At 36.9% G+C, this 22,464-nt stretch overlaps 1 protein-coding gene across 4 annotated transcripts in view; it reads left to right on the forward strand.

Annotated features, from left to right (window-relative positions):
- The first annotated feature begins 1,649 nt into the window (after positions 1-1,649).
- The window catches only part of VPS50 (VPS50 subunit of EARP/GARPII complex), a 132,410-nt gene continuing 111,595 nt past the window's right edge, over positions 1,650-22,464 (forward strand). For 3 of the 4 annotated variants that reach the window (XM_011280388.4, XM_045052375.1, XR_006594207.1), the window contains exons 1-2: positions 1,652-1,808; positions 9,037-9,105. In XM_011280388.4, coding sequence (XP_011278690.1) covers positions 1,776-1,808; positions 9,037-9,105 — 102 coding nt within the window. In that variant the 5' untranslated portion in view covers positions 1,652-1,775. Of the gene's footprint in view, positions 1,809-9,036; positions 9,106-22,464 lie in introns of all 4 variants that reach the window. The other variant, XM_045052376.1, reaches the window with a different exon arrangement.

Here is a 22,464-nt window from a genome sequence, read left to right on the forward strand (position 1 = left end):
AAGACAAGACACTGAAGTCAAATAATAATTTCAGAACTGGAAATAACCTCTGTAAGGTCCTCTAAACTTCAGTCATTTGCAAACTACTTTTATTATTTTTGCCATATCTTAGTACCACCCATACTATTTTTTTTACCGAAGTTTTTCATTAGTTTGGCACACTTCAACACTTTTTCAGTTGTCCTAAGAAATACTTTTGAAATCATGGGTTTCTGATAAACATTAATTAAAAGTAAATTTAAAAAGAACTATTGCTACCACCCTTCAGGACTCACTCTACAACACCATACATGAAATTCTTACTTAAAGCAACATCTTGGGGATGTCTGGGTGACTCAGTTTGTTAAGTGGCCCACTTTGGTTCTGGTCATGATCTTGCGGTTTATGGGTTTGAGCCCCATGTTGGGCTCTGAGCTAACAGTGCAGAGCCTGCTTGGGATTATCTCTCCCTCCGTCTCTCTCTGCTCCTCCCTGCCTCGTGCTTTCTCTCTCTCTCTCTCAAAATAAATACATAAACTTAAAAAATCCAACATCTGCATAATCAGTCCTTCAGTTTCTGCTTGCATGTCTGCAGTAATCTCAGACAAGTTATTTAGTTTCTCCATACCTTAGTTTCTTCATCTTTAAAATGGGGATAATTGAAAAAAAAATAAAATGGGGATAATTGTACCAACCCCATAGGATGCTTATGTGGATAAATGAGATAATATATGTAAAGCTATTAGCAGAGTTCTTGACATGTAGTAAGCGCTCAATAATTGTTACCTGTTGTTAGTGCTGGGTCGCTTTTTTCCTCCCTGGTGTTCTCATAACTAGAACTTTTTTTTTTTTTTTAAGTAATCTCTACACCCAACATGGGACTTGAACTCACAATCCCAAGATCAAGAGTCACATGTTCCACCAACTGAGCCAGCCAGGCGCCCCTGGAAAGTTCTTCCTTAAATTAAACCTGAAAGACTCTTCTACCTTCCTCAATTTAACTGAATTGCTAAAAGTTGAAATGAGAACTTTAAAGTGACATGTGTACTTATTATTGTTGCATTTTCCATCTTGACTTGCCTTAGATTAGGAAGGTAGTGAAATAGGTAGGGGTTAAATCTTTGGGTTTTATAGTTTTTTTTGCAGTGGATGCCAAGACTGAGAAAGAACAGCCCTAACCCTGGACAGCTGCCTATTGGACAACCTGGACCACACCTTTCTTCAGGCCAAGCCCAGAGCCAGCTAGAGAGTCCCAGGTTCTCAGGTCACTTCTGGGAGACTGCCTTCCCTTGAGTTCCTGTCACGTCAATCTCAGGTCCTCCCACTCCGCCCGTCTCTACTAGGTGGGGTTTCCTCCATTATACTCTTAGGGGAATCACGTCAGTCTGGTTTATATACTGTCTTCTCAATGCTTGTTCCTGTCGTTCAATGCCTGGTCACCTACGAGTTAGCTTTTCGTTTTATCAATGGAGTTACCAAGGGCAAGGAATTCTGTAAAGACAGGCGGTCGCCGTGGTCACTCAGAGCAACAAGACTTGCAGGCTTAACTGAAGCGTCCACTGTTTTGCTTGCTGGGAAATGTAGTACCTGGGCTGTCCTCTCCTCTTCATTGCGGGTGTCGGTGGTAGCCGGAAGACTACAATTCCCAGCATGCTCAGGGAACGAGAGAGGATGACCAGGGTCGGCAGCTCCACGTGACTACTCACTATGGCTTCCCTGTGTACCGGCCAGCTGTCTGGTGTTTGGGCGTGATTTGTCAGTTCTTTGCCACAGAATACCCCTTTCACGATTTCGACATGCAAAAAATCAAATCTCTTATGACCCGACAGGTAAGTCGCAGAGGCTGAAGCAAAGGCCTCCTTCGTTTCTGCTGGTAGAGGAGTCTAGATGGTCTGTCTCTGGACCGGGACGGGCGGACGCCTAAGGTATGGCTGGTGGCAGGTGTCAGGGGCACTGGAAAGTCGGGGCACACCCTGGAAAACTAATCTGAGCCGCCCTGATCTGAGCTCTGCTCAGGCGGGTAGCGGCGTCCCAGAAACATTCCTTTAGATAAGGTCAATGAGGGAGTTTCAATGAAGGCTATCTTGGTTTCCCTTCCTCTCCCTTTTGCCGTCGTTCCAGTGACAGTCCCAGCTGCCTGCAGGATTTCCTTTATCTAGGCTGCCTCTCGTCTCTGAGCAGGTGGCCTGGGTAGGCGGGTGAGGTCTGTGCAATAGAGATGATCTGGAAAGAGTGAAAAAAAAGTGGATGAGTTGAAGACAGAATTGGTAGCTTGGTGACTTTGGGCAAGTTCCCAAACCTTATAGCCTAAATTTCCAGATGCTAAAATGAAAATAATTATTTTTGTTAATCTTATCTTACAATTCTGAGAGTCACCACCAATAAGTTAATGCGTGAGAAATTGTACTTAAAAAATCATTGTTATGGCAAAATAATGGTCTTTTATTTTTTGCCACAGTGATAATTCATGAATAAAAAACTTTGGTTTTTATTCCATCTCATAAATGTTATGGACTTCCTAGTCATGTCTCAGCTTTCTTCAAGCAAGAAATTATGACTTTAGATACCTTTATTTATTCAACTCTAATATTTCACCGTAATTGGCCATACTTTATTACTTTTATATGAGAGAAGTTAATTCAGGGTTGTAAATTAGAGATTTTGAGAACTTTGGAGAATATGAAGGATAGTCATTTAGTGAAAGTTTCATTTGTGAGTTAGGTTTGTTGTTTATTAGAAAACAGATTCCAAATTAAATTCTTATTTGAGAATTCAGAATTTGAGAGATACCTGAATAGGTTACAAATGGTAGATATCTTGTGAAGAATACATGAGTCCTACGTGATTATTTTACTCCTCCTAAATTGTATTGTTAATGTCACAAAAATAAAATTAAAAAGTTCTGTGAATAATAAAAGATTTAAGTAAGTGGCGATCCCTCACATTTGTTGAGTACTGGTGTTATGGTTCATACCACTTGTTACTCAGGGATGTTTGCATCTTGCTCCATCCAGTAGTAGCTATGTGACCTTGAAGAAGTCACCTTTTTTGAGCATTTGTTTCCACATCTTTAAAATAGGGATGATAACACGTATCTCATGGTGTCAGATTGATGGTGATGTTCATATGATATGATGAAGGTAAAGAGATCAAGGAGTTAACACAGCATCTGGGTCTTGTGAAGGAAGTGCTTGATCACAGAGTTCATCTCAGTGGCTGCACTGATGCTGAGAAAGCAGGAAAACTGGAAGCAGGCTGTTGCAGTAACAATAGTAGATGATTTCAGGCTGACTTTTGGTATCTGTTTGCTTTTTTTTAGTATCTCTTTAATTTTTACACCAATATACATTATATCACTACTACTCCTAAACTGCTTCTAGAATGCTGAATTTGGACTTTTGTGCGTCAGCTAAATTTGGTCTTCTGTCATGTTGCTTGCCATATAGTTCAGTGTAGTCATCACTGTATAGCAACATTGGTTGTTTTATTGGTTTTTAACCTTATTTTGTAATACTGAAGGGAGAGAAAAAATACACAAGTCCAGATACCCGTGATATGTTTAGATCTCCTAAATGTAGTGAATTGTTGCGTAAATGGTGACTCTTCAGCCTCAATCAGTTGCTTATTGGACTTGAGCAGCTCAAATCCGTGCTTAGGATAGAAAAACCCTAAAGAACACATACAAAATAACTGGAACATACTGTGTAAAAAGTGAAGTAAAGTTAGAAGTTTTACACAGATTTTAAAAGTCATCCTAATTATATTTGTTTATGGCTTGACTTCCACATATTTAATCGTTACGAATACACATTTCATAAATCTTTAAGATGTGAAAATAGAGTGCTGCCTGGAGTTACATTGGGAGATTTTTATTTAGTAACATTTATTATTGGGTTAAATGTAGTAGTATTACATATACACAAAGATGTTTCTTTTTTGTGAGGCTAAAGAATATGCTAATAATATTGTTAATGTGGAGAGATATGAAAGGTCTATGAAACTTACGGGTTTTTTTGGCATTTCAGCTTTGCAAGGATCTTGCTTTGGAAAAGAGTGGGAGGGTGAGCTTTGTTAGCTCTGTTTATTTATATGAGGTCTGTTGTTCAGCTTTCTCTATTATGCTGGCCTCTGTTTTTTTCAATTCATTCAACAAATGTTTACAGAGCACTATGTGCCAGGCACTATTCTAAGTTTGAGGGTGTGCAGCAGTGAACAAATCAGACAAGTGCTCAGGCAGACATAGGGATTAATGCTTTGGAAGAATAGGGGATAGGGAGGTCTGGAGTTGTTGGCAATTTGCGGTTGTTGATAATTTTAGATAGGGTGGCTGTGGAAGGCCTCACTGAGAAGGTGACATTTGAGTAAAAACCTGAGGGAAGTGAGGAAGCAAACCATGTGGATATTTGGGAAGGAGCATTCCGGGTGGAAGGAAGAGCAAATGTGGAGGCCTTGAGGCAGGACCATGGCTGAGGAACAGAGGCCAGTGCGGGTGGAGTAAAGTGAGGAGAAAATAGTAGAAAATGAGGTCGGGATGAGAGCCGAAAGCAGGAAGCCGGATCACAAAGGACCTCACGTGACCTCATCTCCTACTACTTTTTCCCTTACTAATAGCAAAGCCGTGCTTCCATTTTGATTGAAATAGCAAGCAGAGGAGTGATGCCATTTTACATATGTGGACTTCACAAAGACATTTTTGGCCTCTTTTATTTACTTATTTATTTTTTTAATGTGTATTTATTTATTTTGAGAGAGAGTGAGGGAGGTGCAGAGACAGGGAGAGAGAGACAATCCTAAGCAGGCTCCTCACTGCCAGCAAAGACTGGCCTCTTTTTAAAGAATAGGTTGAAGAGGGAAAAAGAGCAAAAAAAGGGAGAACAGTAAGGATGCTATTGCAGTATCTGAAGGAGAGAGGATGTGGGCCTTATACAGAGTCCTCGTGGTGGAAGGATTGAGAAGAGGCTGGATCTGTGGGTATATTGTAAATTTAGAGTTGACAGGACTTCTTGACAGATCAGATTTGGGCTGTGAGAGAAGGAGAAGCATTAAGGTTGATTCCAGATGGTTTGGCCCCCTCAATTAGAATTGGCATTTAACGAAATGGGTAAGGCTGAGGAAGGAACAGATTCAGGGAAGGCAGAAAGTTTTTAGACTTGCTTTTTAAAAGCCTCTTTTAGATATTTAAGTGGCAAGATTAAAAATAGGCACTTGGCTAAGAGTCTGAATTTCTGAGGAGAAGCACAGGATATAGATAAAAATTTGGGACTTAAAAACATATATAAGGTATATAAAGTGGCTAAGATCACCAATGGATTGAGTGTGGATATAAAACAGTCCATGGTTGGAGCTCTTGAGATTTCAATGCTGGAAGGTCAGGGTGGATCTCGCAAGGCAGACTGAGAAGGAGCAGCTGGTGAGGTAAGACCACAGCATCTCAAAGACCACCCGTCCCCTGTCAGACACTGAATAAATATTTGTTGGATAAATGTTGGATAAAGACAACAACCAAGTAGTGTGGGTCCTGGAAACCACGTAAAGAATTGAAAAGAGGAAGGAGTGATCACCTGTGCTAAATGCTGCAGCAGATGGGTGGCAGAAGGTGAGAATGAGCTTTGGATCAAGCAGCATGGAGGTCATTGGTGACCTGACAATAGCACTTCTCCTGAAGTGGTGGGGAGGAAAGCTGGATTAGGTGGGTTAGAGAGAAATTGAGGACTGAGTACAGCCACTATGTTGAATTTTGCTGAAGAGAGAAAGAGGCAGAAATCACCTCACATGCTCCTTTTGATCATTGGGACATTTAGTTGCTGGTCTCATAAATGGAAATAGAAGGTTCATTTAGGCATAGTAGAAGTAGTCTGAAGTGTTAAAATGTGCTTTGGGCAAAGAAATAAAGTGCAGAGGCAGGTATTTTTAAAAAAATTTTTTTATTTATGTATTTTTTAATTTACATCCGAATTAGCATGTAGCACAACAATGATTTCAGGAGTAGATTCCTTAATGCCCCTTACCCATTTAGCCAGTCCCCCCTCCACAACCCATCCATTAACCCTCTGTATGTTCTCCATATTGAAGAGTCTCTTCTGTTTTGTCCGTCTCCCTGTTTTTATATTATTTTTGCTTCCCTTCCCTTATGTTCATCTGTTCTGTGTCTTAAAGTCCTCATATGAGTTAAGTCATATGATATTTGTCTTTCTCTGACTGACTAATTTCACTTAGCATGACACCCTCCATTTCCATCCACATAGTTGCAAATGGCAAGATTTCATTCTTTTTGATTGCCGAGTAATACTCCATTGTATATATATACCACATCTTTATCCATTCATCCATCGATGGACATTTGGGCTCTTTCCATTTGGCTATTGTTGAAAGCACTGCTATAAAAATGGGGGTGCATGTGCCCCTTTGAAATAGCATCCCTGTATCCCTTGGATAAATACCTAGTAGTTCAATTGCTGGGTTGTAGGGTAGTTCTATTTTTAATTTTTTGAGGAACCTCCATACTGTTTTCCAGAGTGGCTGCACCAGTTTGCATTCCTACAAGCAGTGCAAAAGAGATCAGAGGCAGGTATTATTTATGCTGAGCTTTTTATAAATTTAAACTGAGGAAATTTTCAAAACAAATACTAGGGGCGCCTGGGTGGCGCAGTCGGTTAAGCGTCCGACTTCAGCCAGGTCACGATCTCGCGGTCCGGGAGTTCGAGCCCCGCGTCGGGCTCTGGGCTGATGGCTCAGAGCCTGGAGCCTGTTTCTGATTCTGTGTCTCCCTCTGTCTCTGCCCCTCCCCCGTTCATGCTCTGTCTCTCTCTGTCCCAAAAATAAATAAACGTTGAAAAAAAATTAAAAAAACAAATACTAAATATAAAAGAAAATCAAATAATGGTTAATGATTACAGTGAGTTTCAATTTCGTAAAAGCAGAGTACTACAGTTATAACCATGAATTCCTGCTTTAGAGAAGTAAAGATAAAAATGATTTCTTTTTTGTCAATAGAAATTTATAAACTTGCTAATCTTAAAATACACATGAGTGCCAGATGTTGTGCTCTGAGACATTTATGTGAAAAATACAGGTGAGTGTCAGATGTGCTCTGAGACACTTATGTAATTCTTCACTTCTGTTTTGATAAAAGAGAAGCATTTCTCTGTGATCACACTAATATTCAGAATAATGGTTAGCGCTTAAAGAATGCTTGCCATATACCAGACACTGTTTTTGGCCTCCCACATACATTATCTCCTTTATTCCTTACCACTGGCCTCTGCATTATTGTCACCATAATTAGAATATAAAGACAGGCAAGGTAGGTAAGTTGTTCAAGACCACAGAGCCCATTCCCTGAATCACTGAGCTCCCGTGCTTCCCAACATGTAATAGGGTTTCCAATTTTTACGACTTTTATTTTGTACATTTGTTAGAAAGTTGCCATATAGTATTAGCAGATTATTATATGGGGTGACTAATCTGGAGGTAAGGCCCTTTCCTAGATATTAGTGTGTATCACTTTACATTTAAGGCATTGGTTTCTTTACTGAGTAGCTCTGGGGAAAGAGAAAATTACATGTGATATATTCCTCCAAGAATTTCTGTTGGATTGATTACACAAATCTGTACTTTTAAAAATATGTATTTAAAAGGCATGACAGTTATATTTTTAAAATATATTTTAGGGGTGCTCATGCTTTTGAATCAAATTATGAAATTTTACACTTGTGCGTTTATGTATATATATGTGCATGTATGTGTGTATGTGTGTGTGAGAGAGAGAGGGAGAGGGGTAGAAAGAGAGAATATGAGAGAGAATGAAAGTGAGAGAAACCTGGGTGTGGAGTCTTCTGGGAGTAATGGAATACTTGGGAGTGAGGCAAAGCACCTGCGGTCATAAAAAATTGTAGTCATGACTGGCCATATTTTATAATAGGGAAGATAGAATACATGGCTCTATAGTTTAAAAATAAGCAAGTTCTGCTCTAACTCTCAAATAGTCAACCTAAGTAAACCATATATTTTGGCTACTAAGGACATCAAAGGACCAATATAAGGTACCTAAAGGACAAAACTCAAATTTATGCATCAGCTAATTTTGCTCACAGTTTTTTCAAATGTTTATTTATTTTTGAGAGAGAGAGACAGAGTGCGAGCAGGGCAGGGGCAGAGAAGGAGACAGAAATTGAAGCAGGCTCCAGGCTCTGAGCTGTCAGCCTGGAGCCCCATCCAGAACCCCCACAACTCTGAGATAGTGACCTGAGCTGGAGTCGGACACTTAACCAACTGAGCCACCCAGGTGCCCCTCACAGACTAATATTTACAGGGGTTTTAGTTATCTGCTTTGAATAGCCTATGTTTAAAAAGAGGCTTTCAAAGAAAAGTTAGATTGCTAACTTCTTTCTGTCTTGTTCACTTTCCCTGGTACAAATGAGACTTTCAGAGTCCCTCAGTAGATTGTGAATATAGAAATTACCAGGTACCAGGGAGCTAAAGAACAGTAGAAAGCAGCAAGATAGGAGATTTGTTATACAGTACAAATTGGGTGCATTGGTGAGAAATAATCAGGTAGAATCAAGGGATTACTTACGTATTAATTAAGCAATTAGCATTATTTAAAAGTCTTTGATTAGCTCAATTGGTTGGTGTATTATATCAGAGAATCATAATACTTGTTCCTTTTTATCAGGTGAATTTGGTAATGATTAATAGATAAGTCCTTTTATAGAATGCTTTTTGTCACCCAATTTTCTTTTCTTTTCGTTGTTTTTAAACTATGGTTAAATTAGACTTCAGCCATTAGTTATGAAGATGTCATCTAATATTTTTATTTTAAACTTCCAAAAGTACATCTTTACTTGATTTAATAATACTATTATTAAATACTATTTAATATCATATTAATACATATTAAGTATATTAAGTGACAGCTGTTTTTAGAACGTACGTTCTATATATTTTAAAGCAGGAAAATTTCTGTTTTTAATGGTGATTTCTATTTTAGTAAATATGTTCTATCATTTTATAGTTCTGCAGCAGAATTAAAATTCTTTTTATTATTATTTTTTTAAGGGTCTGAAAAGCCCTCCGGAGAACCTTAGTGATCTTGGTGCCATTGAGAGTCTCCGGGTCCCTGGAAAGGTATTGATCTATATGTGTGAGCGTGACTTTTCACTTCCTTAAAAAATAATATTGCCTTTGGATAATAATTGATTCACAGAAGCCTTTCCTTCCCACAGGAAGATGGTAGTTATGATAAAACTAGGTAAATTTTTATAGTATAGTGGGCTTGGGGCTTGTTTTTGCTTTCATTACTCATTGGGATGCAGTATGATTCATTATAGTGAAACAGAAAAATGCAAAATTGATAAATTTAGAATTTATTATTGTATCAAATTCTTAGCCTGAAATCAGTTTTATATGTATATATGGAACTTATTGATTTATATGCTGTAATTTGGAGAAATAAAATGAAATAATTTACTTTTTATGCTGTAACATTTTGAGCCAAATATATTTTTGTTATGGAGCAGACATTTTTGAGTAAGTAGCTAAAGCATAGTTTATAATAAATTATAAATATCTTAGATTTTAATCTCCTGATTCATGTGAACTTATGTTTACATATTTTAATAGGTGTTACTTGAAAGCTAGTTGGCTTTCCCTTAGGAGAATTACTAACCGTTGTTAAAAAAAACAAAAAACAAAAAACAACCGTGCTGTTCCTCACTCTGGGATATTGCCATTCGAAGCTGCCTTGGTGAATAGCGGCTCCATCACAGATCAAAGCATCGTCTTCTGAATGTCTGCTCTTGTGATTTTCAATTTGAGGTTGATATTTCAAAATACTATTTGTTTCCTGTGTCTGGCATCTTAATACATAGGGCTTGTTTCTCTTGGTCAGCAATCATAAGTCCTCTCATGACGCCTCAGTGTCAGCTGCTCAGGAGAGTGATTTCCCATCCCCATGAGGAGCCTTATCCCCTAATGTGAATTTTGTATTTACAGCTTAGGCTTTATTTGGGAGCAGACCCAAACATATTCTCCAAATATGATAATATTCCAGCCAGCCCTTTTGCATGAAATGACTTTGACAAAAACCTTAAAGAGGCATTTTGAATAGTTTTATATAATGTTATAAAAGATTATTGCATGTGATGAAATTGGGAACTAGGCAATAACCATAAATCCTAATTGACAATTCTTTTTATTTCTTTGACTCTAGAAAAAAGATTATCATGCATCATAAACATGCCTTAAATTGGATTGCGTTAGATGTTGTATTGCGTAAGAACTTTGTCGTTTTTAAACCTTGTGTGAACTTTGTCGTCTTTTTTTTTTTTTAATGTTTATTTATTATTTTGAGAGAGAGACAGAGCACAAGCCAGGGAGGGGCAAAGAGAGAGAGGGAGACACAGAATCGGAAGCAGGCTTCAGGCTCTGAGCTGTCAGCACAGAGCGCAATGCTGGGCTTGAGCCCACAAACTGTGAGATCACGACCTGAGCCCACGTCGGCCACTAAACCGACTAAGCTACCCAGGCACCCCTGTTGTCTTTTACACTGTGCACCTTGATGTTTTTCCAGTACTTGTAGGTAGTGAATTTATAATGATCTCATTACCCAGTCTCCTCACTGACCTCCCCACCTGCAGCCCCATCAGTGGCTTGTGGTGTGTAATTTGAGATGACTGCTTCTGGGTGGAGAGGCTAGTCTGGGATCATATGATCAGGGTATGTATATGATTCAGGTGATGATTAAGCTTGGGGCATTGGTCTGATTGACACTCACTAAGAAGCTAAGTTAAATTAAAAACAATTAATAGTAAAATTAGTATCATGGCATTGGGCTTAAATGTAGCCTTACTCAAGAAAGCTCATAAGTCCTTGTGCTTGTTCTGTTCTCTCTGTCCATTCTCTGGAAACATCACAAGTGCTGCAGGGTGAGCTGACTGCTGCCTTCTCCTCTGCGTATTTTTGAGACTTTAAGAGTTGCTGGATCAGGAGAGTAGTGAAACTCCAGTCAGTACACCAAGTTTGAGATGGGTGAAGTTCCTACTCAAGATTGAAATTAAGAGTTAAGAAGACTTGTGTTCAGAAATGCCCTTATACAGTGTAGTTTGGTATAACTTTAATGCTGAGTATATGTTTCATAATTTAGATGTTATTTGAGCGCCTGCATGGCTCAGTTGGTTAAGTGTCCAACTTCAGCTCAGGTCATGATCTCAAGGTTTGTGAGTTCAAGCCCCCCATGGGACTCTGTGCTGGAAGCTCAGAGCCTGGAGCTGCTTCGGATTCTGTATTTTCTTCTCTCTCTGCCCCTCCCCTGCTTGCACTCTGTTTCTGTCTCTGTCTCTCTCTCAAAAAAAACCCCAAAACACAATTTAGATGTTACTCTATAGTTAGGTCGTATATATAATATATATAATATATATAAAGTTTTTATTACATCCCCAGAATTTATTCATCTTCTGTCTAGAAGTGTGTACTCTTTGACCAACATCTCCCCATCTACCCCACCCCTCAGCCTCTGGTAACCATCATTCTGGTCTCTGTTTCTATGAGTTTGACTTTTTAAGATTCAACATATAAGTGATATCATACAGTATTTGTCTGTCTCTATGTGACTTATTTTACTTAGCATAATGCCCCTCTTGGTCCACCCATGCTGTCACAAATGGCAGGATTTCCTTCTTTCTTATGGCTGAATAAAATTCCATTGTATATACGTACTACATCTTTATGTGTTCATCTTTTTTTTTTTTTTCAACGTTTATTTATTTTTGGGACAGAGAGAGGCAGAGCATGAACGGGGGAGGGGCAGAGAGAGAGGGAGACACAGAATCGGAAACAGGCTCCAGGCTCAGAGCCATCAGCCCAGAGCCCGACGCGGGGCTCGAACTCCCGGACCGCGAGATCGTGACCTGGCTGAAGTCAGACACTTAACCGACTGCGCCACCCAGGCGCCCCTATGTGTTCATCTTTTGACTGACAATTAAGTTGTTTCCATACCTTGGATATTGGAATGCTGCAGTGAACGTGGGAATGCATATATCTCCTTGAGATGGTATTTTCAAGTCCTTTGGATATATATCCAGAAATGGGATTGCTGAATTTTTAATTATTTTGAGGAACCTTCATACTGTTTTCCATAGTGGCTGTACCAATTTATATTCCCACCAACAGCGCACAGGGTTCCTCTTTCTCCACATCCTCACTAATTTAAGTCATTATCTTTTGTCTTTGATGATAGCCATTCTACCAGATGTGAAAAGATACTGCATTGTGGTTTTGATTTGCATTTCCCTGATGATGAGTGATGGTGATATATATTTTTCATGATTTATTTTTTTAATAGAAGTATTATTTTTTTAAGTTTATTTATTTATTTTGAGAGAGAGAGAGAGAGAGAGAGAGAGTATGTGCACATTGGCGAGGGCAGCGGGAGAGGGCAAGAGAGAGAGCATCCTAAGCAGGCTCTGCACTGTCAGCACAGAGTTCCACAAGGGGCTCAAATTCATGAACTGTCAGATCATAACCTGAGCTGAAATCAAGAGTTGGATGCTTATGTGACTGAACCACCCAGGTGTCCCTTACATGATTTATTTTTATACAGTTGTCTTAAAATTAGTGTCACGGCTAGTTCTTGATGATTGAACTTCTATGGCTTCAAAAAATAACTTTTATATTGAGTTTTTTAAGTTGTTAAAAATATTTCAACAAAATGTAAAACATGAATTTAAAATTATTATTTTAAAATAACTTTTTCCTGTAATAAAAAGTTAGTATATACTGTGAACAAAAAATACAGTAAACAGAAAAAGATACCTAAAAAAATCACAAAAATCACCAACACAGTCAAGGTTAACTTTGCCTTCTGATCTTTTCCCCATGCATATTCAAAATTTTATTGAGCATCTATTTTGTGCTAGACATTCTCTAGGGACTGAATATAGCAGTAGACAAGAGAAAACTTCTCTGCTGCCAGAGAGCATACCTAGGTTCAAGCAGAGGGAAGATAGGCAGTAAACAAGGTGATGCAAAGTATGACAAATACTATGAAGGAAATAGAGTGGTAATGTAGACTGTGAAGCTGGAGGCTCTTTCACATGGAGTAGTCAGTGTAGGTTCCTCCTTCCTTTTCTGTTTCAAAAATGGTTTCCTATAAATTATTCTGAAGCTTGGGTTTTAAACTTAGTGAAACGTATTGCAGAGAAAATGCTTGCAGTATATTACTAGGTTTAAAAAACAACCTACCTGGTTATTTGGCTTGGGTAGATATTTTTTGAACTTAATTTATACCTGTTACATTGCCTGTTATCAAAAAGACAAGAAATAACAAGTTGGCAAAGATAAGGAGAAAAGGAAGCTCTTGTTTACCATTGGTGGGAATATACATTGGTACAACCACTATGGACAAGAAAAAATTAAAAATAGAACTACTGTATGATCCAGCAATTCCACTTACAAGGAAAATGGAAACACTAAGTTGAAAAGATATATGCACCCTCATGTTTACAGCAGTGTTATTTACAACAGCCAAGACATGGAAACAACCTAAGTGTTCATAGATGGATGAATGGATAACGTAAATGTGTGTGTGTGTGTGTGTGTGTGTGTGTGTGTGTACACATATACACACAAATACATAACAATGGAATATTATCAGCCACAGACACGAATGCAGTCTTGCCATTTTTAACACTATGGATGGACCTTGAGTGAATTTTACTGAGTAAAAAAAGTCAGAGAAAGACCATATGATCAAATACCATATGATTTCACTTATATGTGGCATCTAAAAAGAAAACAAAACAAAAAAAGCAACAAGTCATAGATATAGAGAACAGATTGGTGGCTACCAGAGGCAAGGGGTTTGGGGGTGGGCAAAATGGGTGAAGGGGTCAAGAAGTATTAACTTCCAGTTACAAAATAAATAAGTCATTGGGACATAACATACAGCATGGTGACTATAGTTAATAATACTGTATTGCATATTCTAAAGTTGCTGAGAGAGTAGATTTTAAAGTTCTTATCCAAGAAAAAATATTCTGTGTACTGGGTGATGGACTTACTATGATCATGTTGCAATATATACAAATATTGAATCATCAGTAAAAAAACAGACAAAGAAACAAACAAAAAAACACCACCAAAAGAACCCACCTCACTGTCTTAATTTGGGTTCCCTTGATATTCTAATGCCAGAAGTAAAAAATCCAATTTATGCTTCTTAAGTAGTCTGTGTAAATACTTGTATAGAGAAAATTTAAACATTAACTTCATCTAATGCTTTACCTCATTCAAGTATATGTATGTAGAACATTTTTAAAAAAGGCCTCCTTGGTTTTTCTGTATGGACCCATGTCTTCTTCCTTTTCTTATCTAAGTTGTAACAAGGAAGTGAGATTTCACTGGGGTTTTCAAGAAGGAAATGGTTTAGCTTGGGTTGTGTTATGTTAAAAGGTTCTGGTGTAAAGAATAAATAGAAGGGGAATGTGAGGATGAATCATAAGAAAGGCTGTTTGTTTAGGTTAAAAATAATCTAATACTGGCAAATTTCATATGGTGCAACTCATTAGAGAAAGGCAGATGGTTAAGGAAAACTGAAGAAGGGCATTAGGTGTGCTTGAGAATCCAGAAAGGACTGTTTTGTTGTTGTTGTTGTTGTTGTTGTTGTTGTTTTGAGAACTATATAAATTCTGAGTGGGAAGAAACCTTAGAAGTCATCAGGTATGGGGCACCTGGGTGGCTCAGTTGGTTAAGTGTCTGACTCTTGGTTTCAGCTCAGGTCATGCATGATCTCAGGGGTTGTGAGTTTGAACCCTGCGTTGGGCTGTGTACTGGCAGTGCGGAGTCTGCTTGGGATTCTCTCTCTCCTCTCCCTCCCACTCATCCCCCCACAAATAAATAAATAAACTTGGGGGGAAAAAAAGAAATCATCTAGTACAACTTCTGCCTTTTATGGACAGCATGACACTGTATTCCATTTTAAGAGATGTGAGTCAAATAAGCCATATACTGGAAATTTGGAATTTTGGTGGAGAAAATAGTGTAGAAAGAAAAAAAAAATAGGATTATTTGCAGCATTTTCTATAGAAAAGGAAACTTTGAGAAAGATTTCAAAAATCTTAGCTTAAATCATTCAGAGGTAAGATCAGTGGTGTCCAAGCTTTGCTGCATATTAGAATAACTAATAACCCACAGACCCTACCCCATTCTAATTAAGTGACAGTATGTGGGGTGGAGCCAGGTGTCAGCAGTGTTAAGAAATCCCCACGTGATTCCAATGTGGAGCAGTGTTTGGGAATCTTTGGCCAAGTGGAGGACACGGTGACAAGAATGGAAAAAGGGGAACTACAGGAACTATTGTAGAAGAAAATTTTTGAAATTTTATTGACAGTTTTTGTGGGAAAGAGTAAAGAGTTAGTGATGACCTAAAATTTCATTACTGGGAAATGGATTCTGTTATAATTCAAATTAATGGGATTTTCATGCTGAAGTAAAGATAGAGGAAACTGATCTATATAGTATTTACTGACTAAATTTGTTATTCATTTGGAGAAATTTATACTTTTTGAATTATGTGAAAGGTTTTCACTTATTTTAATTGGTTACAAGACTTAGGAAGACTTGAGACCAAAATTTATTATAATATATAATAATAACAATAGCCACATGGTTACTAGTTACAGAACTTATTAGGTTGCATTTGAGAGTATTTGTTGAATCCTGATTAAAAATATTAATATTCGGAACCTTATAAATCTGTATCTTGACTTTAAACATTTTCCATAGTTCTTCCATAATGCTTACATATAAAAAGAGTACTGATAAGAAAAGAGTACTAATGTTAATATTGTTTTATGAATTTTTCTGAGCTTCTACCTTCTGATATTATTCTTTAAAGATAAAATTTTTTTTTTTTTGTTTTTAAGGCCCTGATTCTCCTAACTCATAAATACAAATAGGATTCAGCTAGGTTTACTATTACACATGGTTGGTTTAGCTATGGCTTTGACTTTTTTCATGTAAGACAAATATAGGCCAAGAGGACAAAAGATATCTCTGTTGCAGTCAAAACTTGAAAATACATTTGTCTAAATATAAGAAAGTATTTTTGTTTGTATGTTTAATGCATTCCACAAATATTTACTGTATACCTTCTCTTATATAACATTCTGGGAGTTTGTGCAGAATGTTTTCTCACGTGTAAAATACTTCTGTGAAGTAAGATAAATGAATTTGACTTGACTTCTTAGCATCCATGAAAAGACTTCTAAAATTTAGGAAATGGAGAAGGGCTAAATTTGAGAGACATTTTAAAAGAATTTAGGACTGAGGATTTTATTGGATGTGGAAGGTGAAGATACTGGAAAAACTGCAGTTTTTAAGTTTTTTTTTTTAATGATTATTTACTTTTGATAGAGACAGAGAGAGCGTGAGGAGGGGCCTGGCAGAGAGAGGGAGACAGAAGATCCTAAGCAGGCTCTGCGTTGTCAGCACAAAGCCCATGCAGGGTTCAAACTCAGAAATCGAGAGATCATGACCTGAGCCGAAGTCCCACGCTTAAAGGACTGAGCCATCTATGCACCCCAAGACTGCAGTTTTTAGACAGTGAGATTGAAGGTGTTGTGATGTCTTTTCTCAGAATAGATAGCATTTCTTCTTTTGGAAAAAGGGTCTGATCATCAGGGAAATACAAATCAAAACCACACTCAGATATCACCTCACGCCAGTCAGAGTGGCCAAAATGAACAAATCAGGAGACTATAGATGCTGGAGAGGAGGTGGAGAAACAGGACCCCTCTTGCACTGTTGGTGGGAATGCAAATTGGTGCAGCCACTCTGGAAAACAGTGTGGAGGTTCCTCAGAAAATTAAAAATAGACCTACCCTATGACCCAGCAATAGCACTGCTAGGAATTTACCCAAGGAATACAGGAGTACTGATGCATAGGGGCACTTGTACCCCAATGTTTATAGCAGCACTCTCAACAATAGCCAAATTATGGAAAGAGCCTAAATGTCCATCAACTGATGAATGGATAAAGAAATTGTGGTTTATATACACAATGGAGTACTACGTGGCAATGAGAAAGAATGAAATATGGCCCTTTGTAGCAACATGGATGGAAGTGGAGAGTGTGATGCTAAGTGAAATAAGCCATACAGAGAAAGACAGATACCATATGTTTTCACTCTTAAGTGGATCCTGAGAAACTTAACAGAAACCCATGGGGGAGGGGAAGGGAAAAAAAAAAAAAGAGGCTAGAGTGGAAGAGAGCCAAAGCATAAGAGACTCTTAAAAACTGAGAACAAACTGAGGGTTGATGGGGGGTGGGAGGGAGGGGAGGGTGGGTGATGGGTATTGAGGAGGGCACCTTGTGGGATGAGCACTGGGTGTTCTTTGGAAACCAATTTGACAATAAACTTCATATATTGAAAAAAAAAAAGAAAAAGGGTCTGATGAAATGTTTTTAAAACTAAAAGAAAAACAATGCAGACTATACACTGGATTTTTCTCTCTTCAGTTTGTGATGTGTCTTTTCTTTAGTATTAGCTTCCAAATGGACAGGTATGTGGCAGGCAGCTTGATGTTGTTCGCTGAAGTTGAGAAATTTTTAAAGATAGCTTAAAAAAAATATATATATATATATATGTATATTTGATGTCTTAAAGCTATTATCTTTAATATTTTCCTTTTAATAGAAATAAATTTATAAAAATGCCTGTTAAGAATATAACTGTTAAGTAAAAGAAGTAAATAAAAATATTTGGCAGAGTATCACGTATGAAATGTTTGCTTTCTAATTTTGTATTTTTAGCGTATGTTAATAATTATATTTCTGTGAATAACATCAGTACGTATTCTTGATCTTTTTCTTTAAAGACAAATGTGTCCATTTGGAATGCTGTTATTATGTAGAAAGTGATTAAAAATACATTATTTCAATCACTTAAATATGTTGTAAATCTGGATTAAAATAATGCCACTTTAATAACCTTCTAGAAAAATCTATAAATCATTTTCTCAAAATCTCCCTTCATTGTAACCTCACCAGTATTCCACTAGATGGCATTGAAAGCCTGGAAAAAAACAAAACAAAAACAAACACAAACAGGCTTTAAAAGCTATGTTTTATTTAAAACACACAAACACAAACTGATAATGAGCTGGCTGCTTTGATGGATCATTATTGTTGTTCTAGTGGGATTTTAAGAAAATGTACCATTTCCCCACGTAAGCCAACATCTGGCATTTCATTACAGATTTATATGGTCTATGTATGGTTTTAGGGTATCTGATCTTGAATCCTTTTCATCTGAAACAAAACTATTTTTGTTCAATGATTTATGATTTTTGTAACACTGATTGCATATTGAAAACTTGATGTTTTGTTCTTCCTTTTAGCTCTGTATAGATTTTGGTAGCTAAACATTTTTTGCTCTCATTTCGAGCTGTAAGGTGTTACTAAGTTTGATAAAACTGTAGTTTCCATTTTTAGAATTTATTATAACAGAGTAGCTTTTTTATGTTGATTGACGAAGAAATGTGCAAATAGTTAAAAAGAAAACCACAGCATTTGTCTTGGTAAGATTTGTCTTGGTAAACCTCAGTTCATGCTTTACAAGAATAAAATTTCTTTTTTTTCTACCTCATTCCCTCTCAACACAATGCAGTCTGCTATTCAGATATGTAATGTGAACCGTAGTCTAATAAACCAGTCACGGAAATGGAATTTGGTTTGCATTTCATTTTTTTATTCTGTACATTTTTTGTGGGGTTTTGAAACTTGACTTGTGGAATGAAGATTTTGTATTCATCTTTTTTTGTTTGAATAAAGATCTACTGTTGGAGATTATAAATTTCCAGGCTGTTCTGTGGGTTTAAAAATTAGATTAAATTGCTTTTCAAAATTAAAGAGAAAATTGAATTTAATAATAGTAAGGAGAACTGTGAAGTTGTCATAACTCACTTTTTACACTTACAAAAGTGAATAGAATTGAAAAATTTGAACTTGATTTTGTATTTTTAATTTGCATGGTATTTTGTATAATTTAAAAGTAGTGGTTAAATGCAAAATCTGTGGTCTTTTTTTTCTCCTAAACTTGAATATATTCCCTTAAGAGATGAACTCTTAAGTGGGAAATTGTTTTGTAAAGTTATAGCCTATCTCCTTAGAAACCATAAATATACTGGAAATGTTTTATAACACCTTACACTTGAGGGCTCCAATTGTTTCATAGACTTGAATCCCCAGTTCTCATAAAACCTTTTGTTGTTATGTTGAGAGGAAAAATGGCTTGGCTGAAACAAAGATGTTCACTTAAATTTCTGTTATGATTGTTTTTCTTCATTTTTCATAGTTACATTTATGATGTGCATTTTATATGTATGTTCCTATCACTTTATCTCAGAGATGGATCCAAATGGAAAAAAAAATAGGCTAGGTAGAATTAGAGGCAATCCTACAGTGTATTGTGACTGCTGGAAAAGACAGCTTCTAAAATATTGACTAACTTCTTTGTTTTCTACCACTTTCCTAAAATAATCCTGCTTGGTTTATTACGTTAAGAATATATTGAATATTTATGCTTACTTTTTTGATATAGTGTCTGGCACAGTGATATGTGTTAAGGTATTTTATTTTTAGTAAAGGGAAAATATGGCTCTAGTGTATATAAAAATATATTATTGGGTTTAAAAAAATCTCAACTGTTGCATTTTATTGCCTCGGTATATATGTAGATGCTCCCGCTGACGTTTTTCTACCCTGTGAAGCCGCTCTCTGATGTTTAACCTGTTGTGTGCTTTCCTGCTACACTTTTTACTTGTGCTTTGCTTTGTATTTGCTGCCTTATTTCCCCACATTTCTCAAATTTGAAATTTTGCCTGTTCTATCTTCTCTAAATGGTACCTCTTTCATCAGATGTGAACTCACTGCCCTTTGATACCCCTGTGTTTTGTTTGTACTCCCTTATGTAATGCCTGGCAGGGGCATTGTTTATTCATCTGACCTTTCCTGTTATTTTAGCTGCTCTTTTTTTACTCAGCTTTGTTTCTTTATTACCTAGTAGAGAGATTTTTTGTATAGTGGGAATTAAAATAAATGTTAAATTGAAATATGTGACTTGATGGAGAAAGGTATGGTAACAGAGCTTTGAAAGTTAACAGGTTATTTCTTAATGATAGTATGGAAGAGAGACTTGTTCTGTTCTTGCCATTGTATTTTTGCTTAGTTTTCTTTATTTAAAGTGTAGTGGATTATCATTAACAAGCAAGTTCTGGCACATTTTGATGGTTTGTCATTGACAAGTTATTTTTGGATTTTCAAGTTTTATGGAGCATTTGTACCACTCCAATGATAATATGTATTAGTTACTATGTGATGTAAGATTTATGATAAAATAAAATCCTTTAAAGAATTTTATTAGTAAAAGCAGTCTGTAAGACCAAAATATTCTCAAACTGAGTTTAAGTATCGAATATTATTGTCACTTTAAAAAAATCACTTATTTTTATATGGTATAAGAAGTTTCATTTAATATTCTATTCCCTTGATTTTGCATTTTAATTTTTTTTGTAGGAAATCTTCTGTTCATTTTGTTTATGTAAAATTTTGCTTCATACGTATATGTTGACTTGCAAAATTGGTTTGAGGTGAAGAAGTATGTATTTTTGTACATCACCAATCCTAGGAAACCAGTTTATATAATGGCAAAATTATGGAGTATTTGTGTTGAGAATGTACAATCTAGCTGTTTCTGTTTATTTTTCTAATTTACATGCTTAAAGTATCCCTGGAATCATCTAACACTTATTATTATTTCTAGTTAGAAGAGACATTTTATTAAGACTTTAGGGAAAGTTTTGACTGTCAAAACAACATATTGTCTTTTCCTTTCTTTTTGTTCTCTTTTTTCATACAATTCACTGGATAAATTAATTTTAGTTAGATCAGTGATTGTTATCTACAATGTACCTTGGCACTGTGGAGCATAATGATGGAGAATAAGGAGAAATCTCAGTTCTCCAAAGGTGTATAATCAAATTGAGCAGGCAGCACTAACAGTAGTGAAACATTTAGAGAATGATTAGGTAGAAGCAGAGTCTGGCAGCCTGCAGGTGCACTGGGATTAAAAGGAACGAGGTGATTGGGATGTAGGCACAATGGAGTTTGTCTGAATGAGTTCGGATGTATTGTTTTCACACAGGAGCCACTAAATTATCTGAAAGGAGAGGGTATTTTATAGGGATATAGCATTGGGCATTTGTCTTGGGTTGAATTCTACTTTGTGTGCTAGGTTTCTTTTTCTGCCTTTCTCGGTTTTATGCCAATGTCCTTAGTCTAGGTTACTTAGAGTGTCATGTGTTATGTGTCTGTTCTTTGAAATTCTATGGGTTTGTCTGCTCTGTGATATAATTGCTTAGTTCTCCAAGAACGAATGGCATTTGACCTTTTATATACATATACAGATTGTACTCCTTTTACAGATTCATTACATTTTGTAGAATGTACACTTGTGAGATATTTATAACTGAAATTGTGTTTTCCCTTTGACATTCTTAATAACTTTGGATATTTGTTTCACTGTCATCGTATGTGTATGTTTGTCCTTTACAGATGAAAAAAAAAATTAGGCACGGAGAGACTAAGTTACCCAAAGCTAATACCAGAGTTGTAACTAAAACCCAAGTGTCTTTACCTTCAGATCAATTAATTAGGTAGTGTATAGAGAACTTCAGCATGGAGTTAGATATCCTTGGCATTTATACATTTAAGATGAAAGTATTCATTCATTGCAATCTATTTGAATTTTTGCTTGACTTCGTACTTGATGTTTTCAATCTTAGCAGTTTTTATAATATTAAAAAAAATTTTTTTTTGAATGGTACCAACTACATTTGTTTGTTAGTGGTGCTGTGAAATTCCTAGGGAGGAAATTCCTAGGGAGGATATTGCCATATCCTGACTTGGGTCTTTTTCCCTACCTCAGTTTGCAGCATCTGAAGCTGGTATTTCAAATGCCTATGGACTTTTAGGGAGGGAGATTTCCAGGAATATCTGATCTTGTTTTCTTTTTTTTTATTAATTTTTTTTAATGTTTATTTATTCTTGAGACAGAGACAGAGTGTGAACGGGGAGGGGCAGAGAGAGAGGGAGACACAGAATCTGAAACAGGCTCCAGGCTCTGAGCTGTCAGCACAGAACCCAACGCGGGGCTCGAACCCACGAACTGTGAGATCATGACCTGAGCTGAAGTTGGATGCTCAACTGACTGAGCCACCCAGGCGCCCCTGATCTTGTTTTCTATTTCATGTCTCACTCATTTCAAATTTTTATTAAATGCTTGGAGGTTGCCCATGAGTAGGTTAGTTGGAAACCTTTCTATAAGTAGTATGGTTTTAACCCAGGTCTGTTCCTCAGCTCCATTGTCCAGGGTGTTATGTAGATTAGTGTGTTTGTTGTAGAACCCCCACCCCCACCCCACCCCCCCC

This window comes from Felis catus, chromosome A2, assembly GCF_018350175.1.
Source record: "Felis catus isolate Fca126 chromosome A2, F.catus_Fca126_mat1.0, whole genome shotgun sequence".
NCBI classification, from domain to species: domain Eukaryota; kingdom Metazoa; phylum Chordata; class Mammalia; order Carnivora; family Felidae; genus Felis; species Felis catus.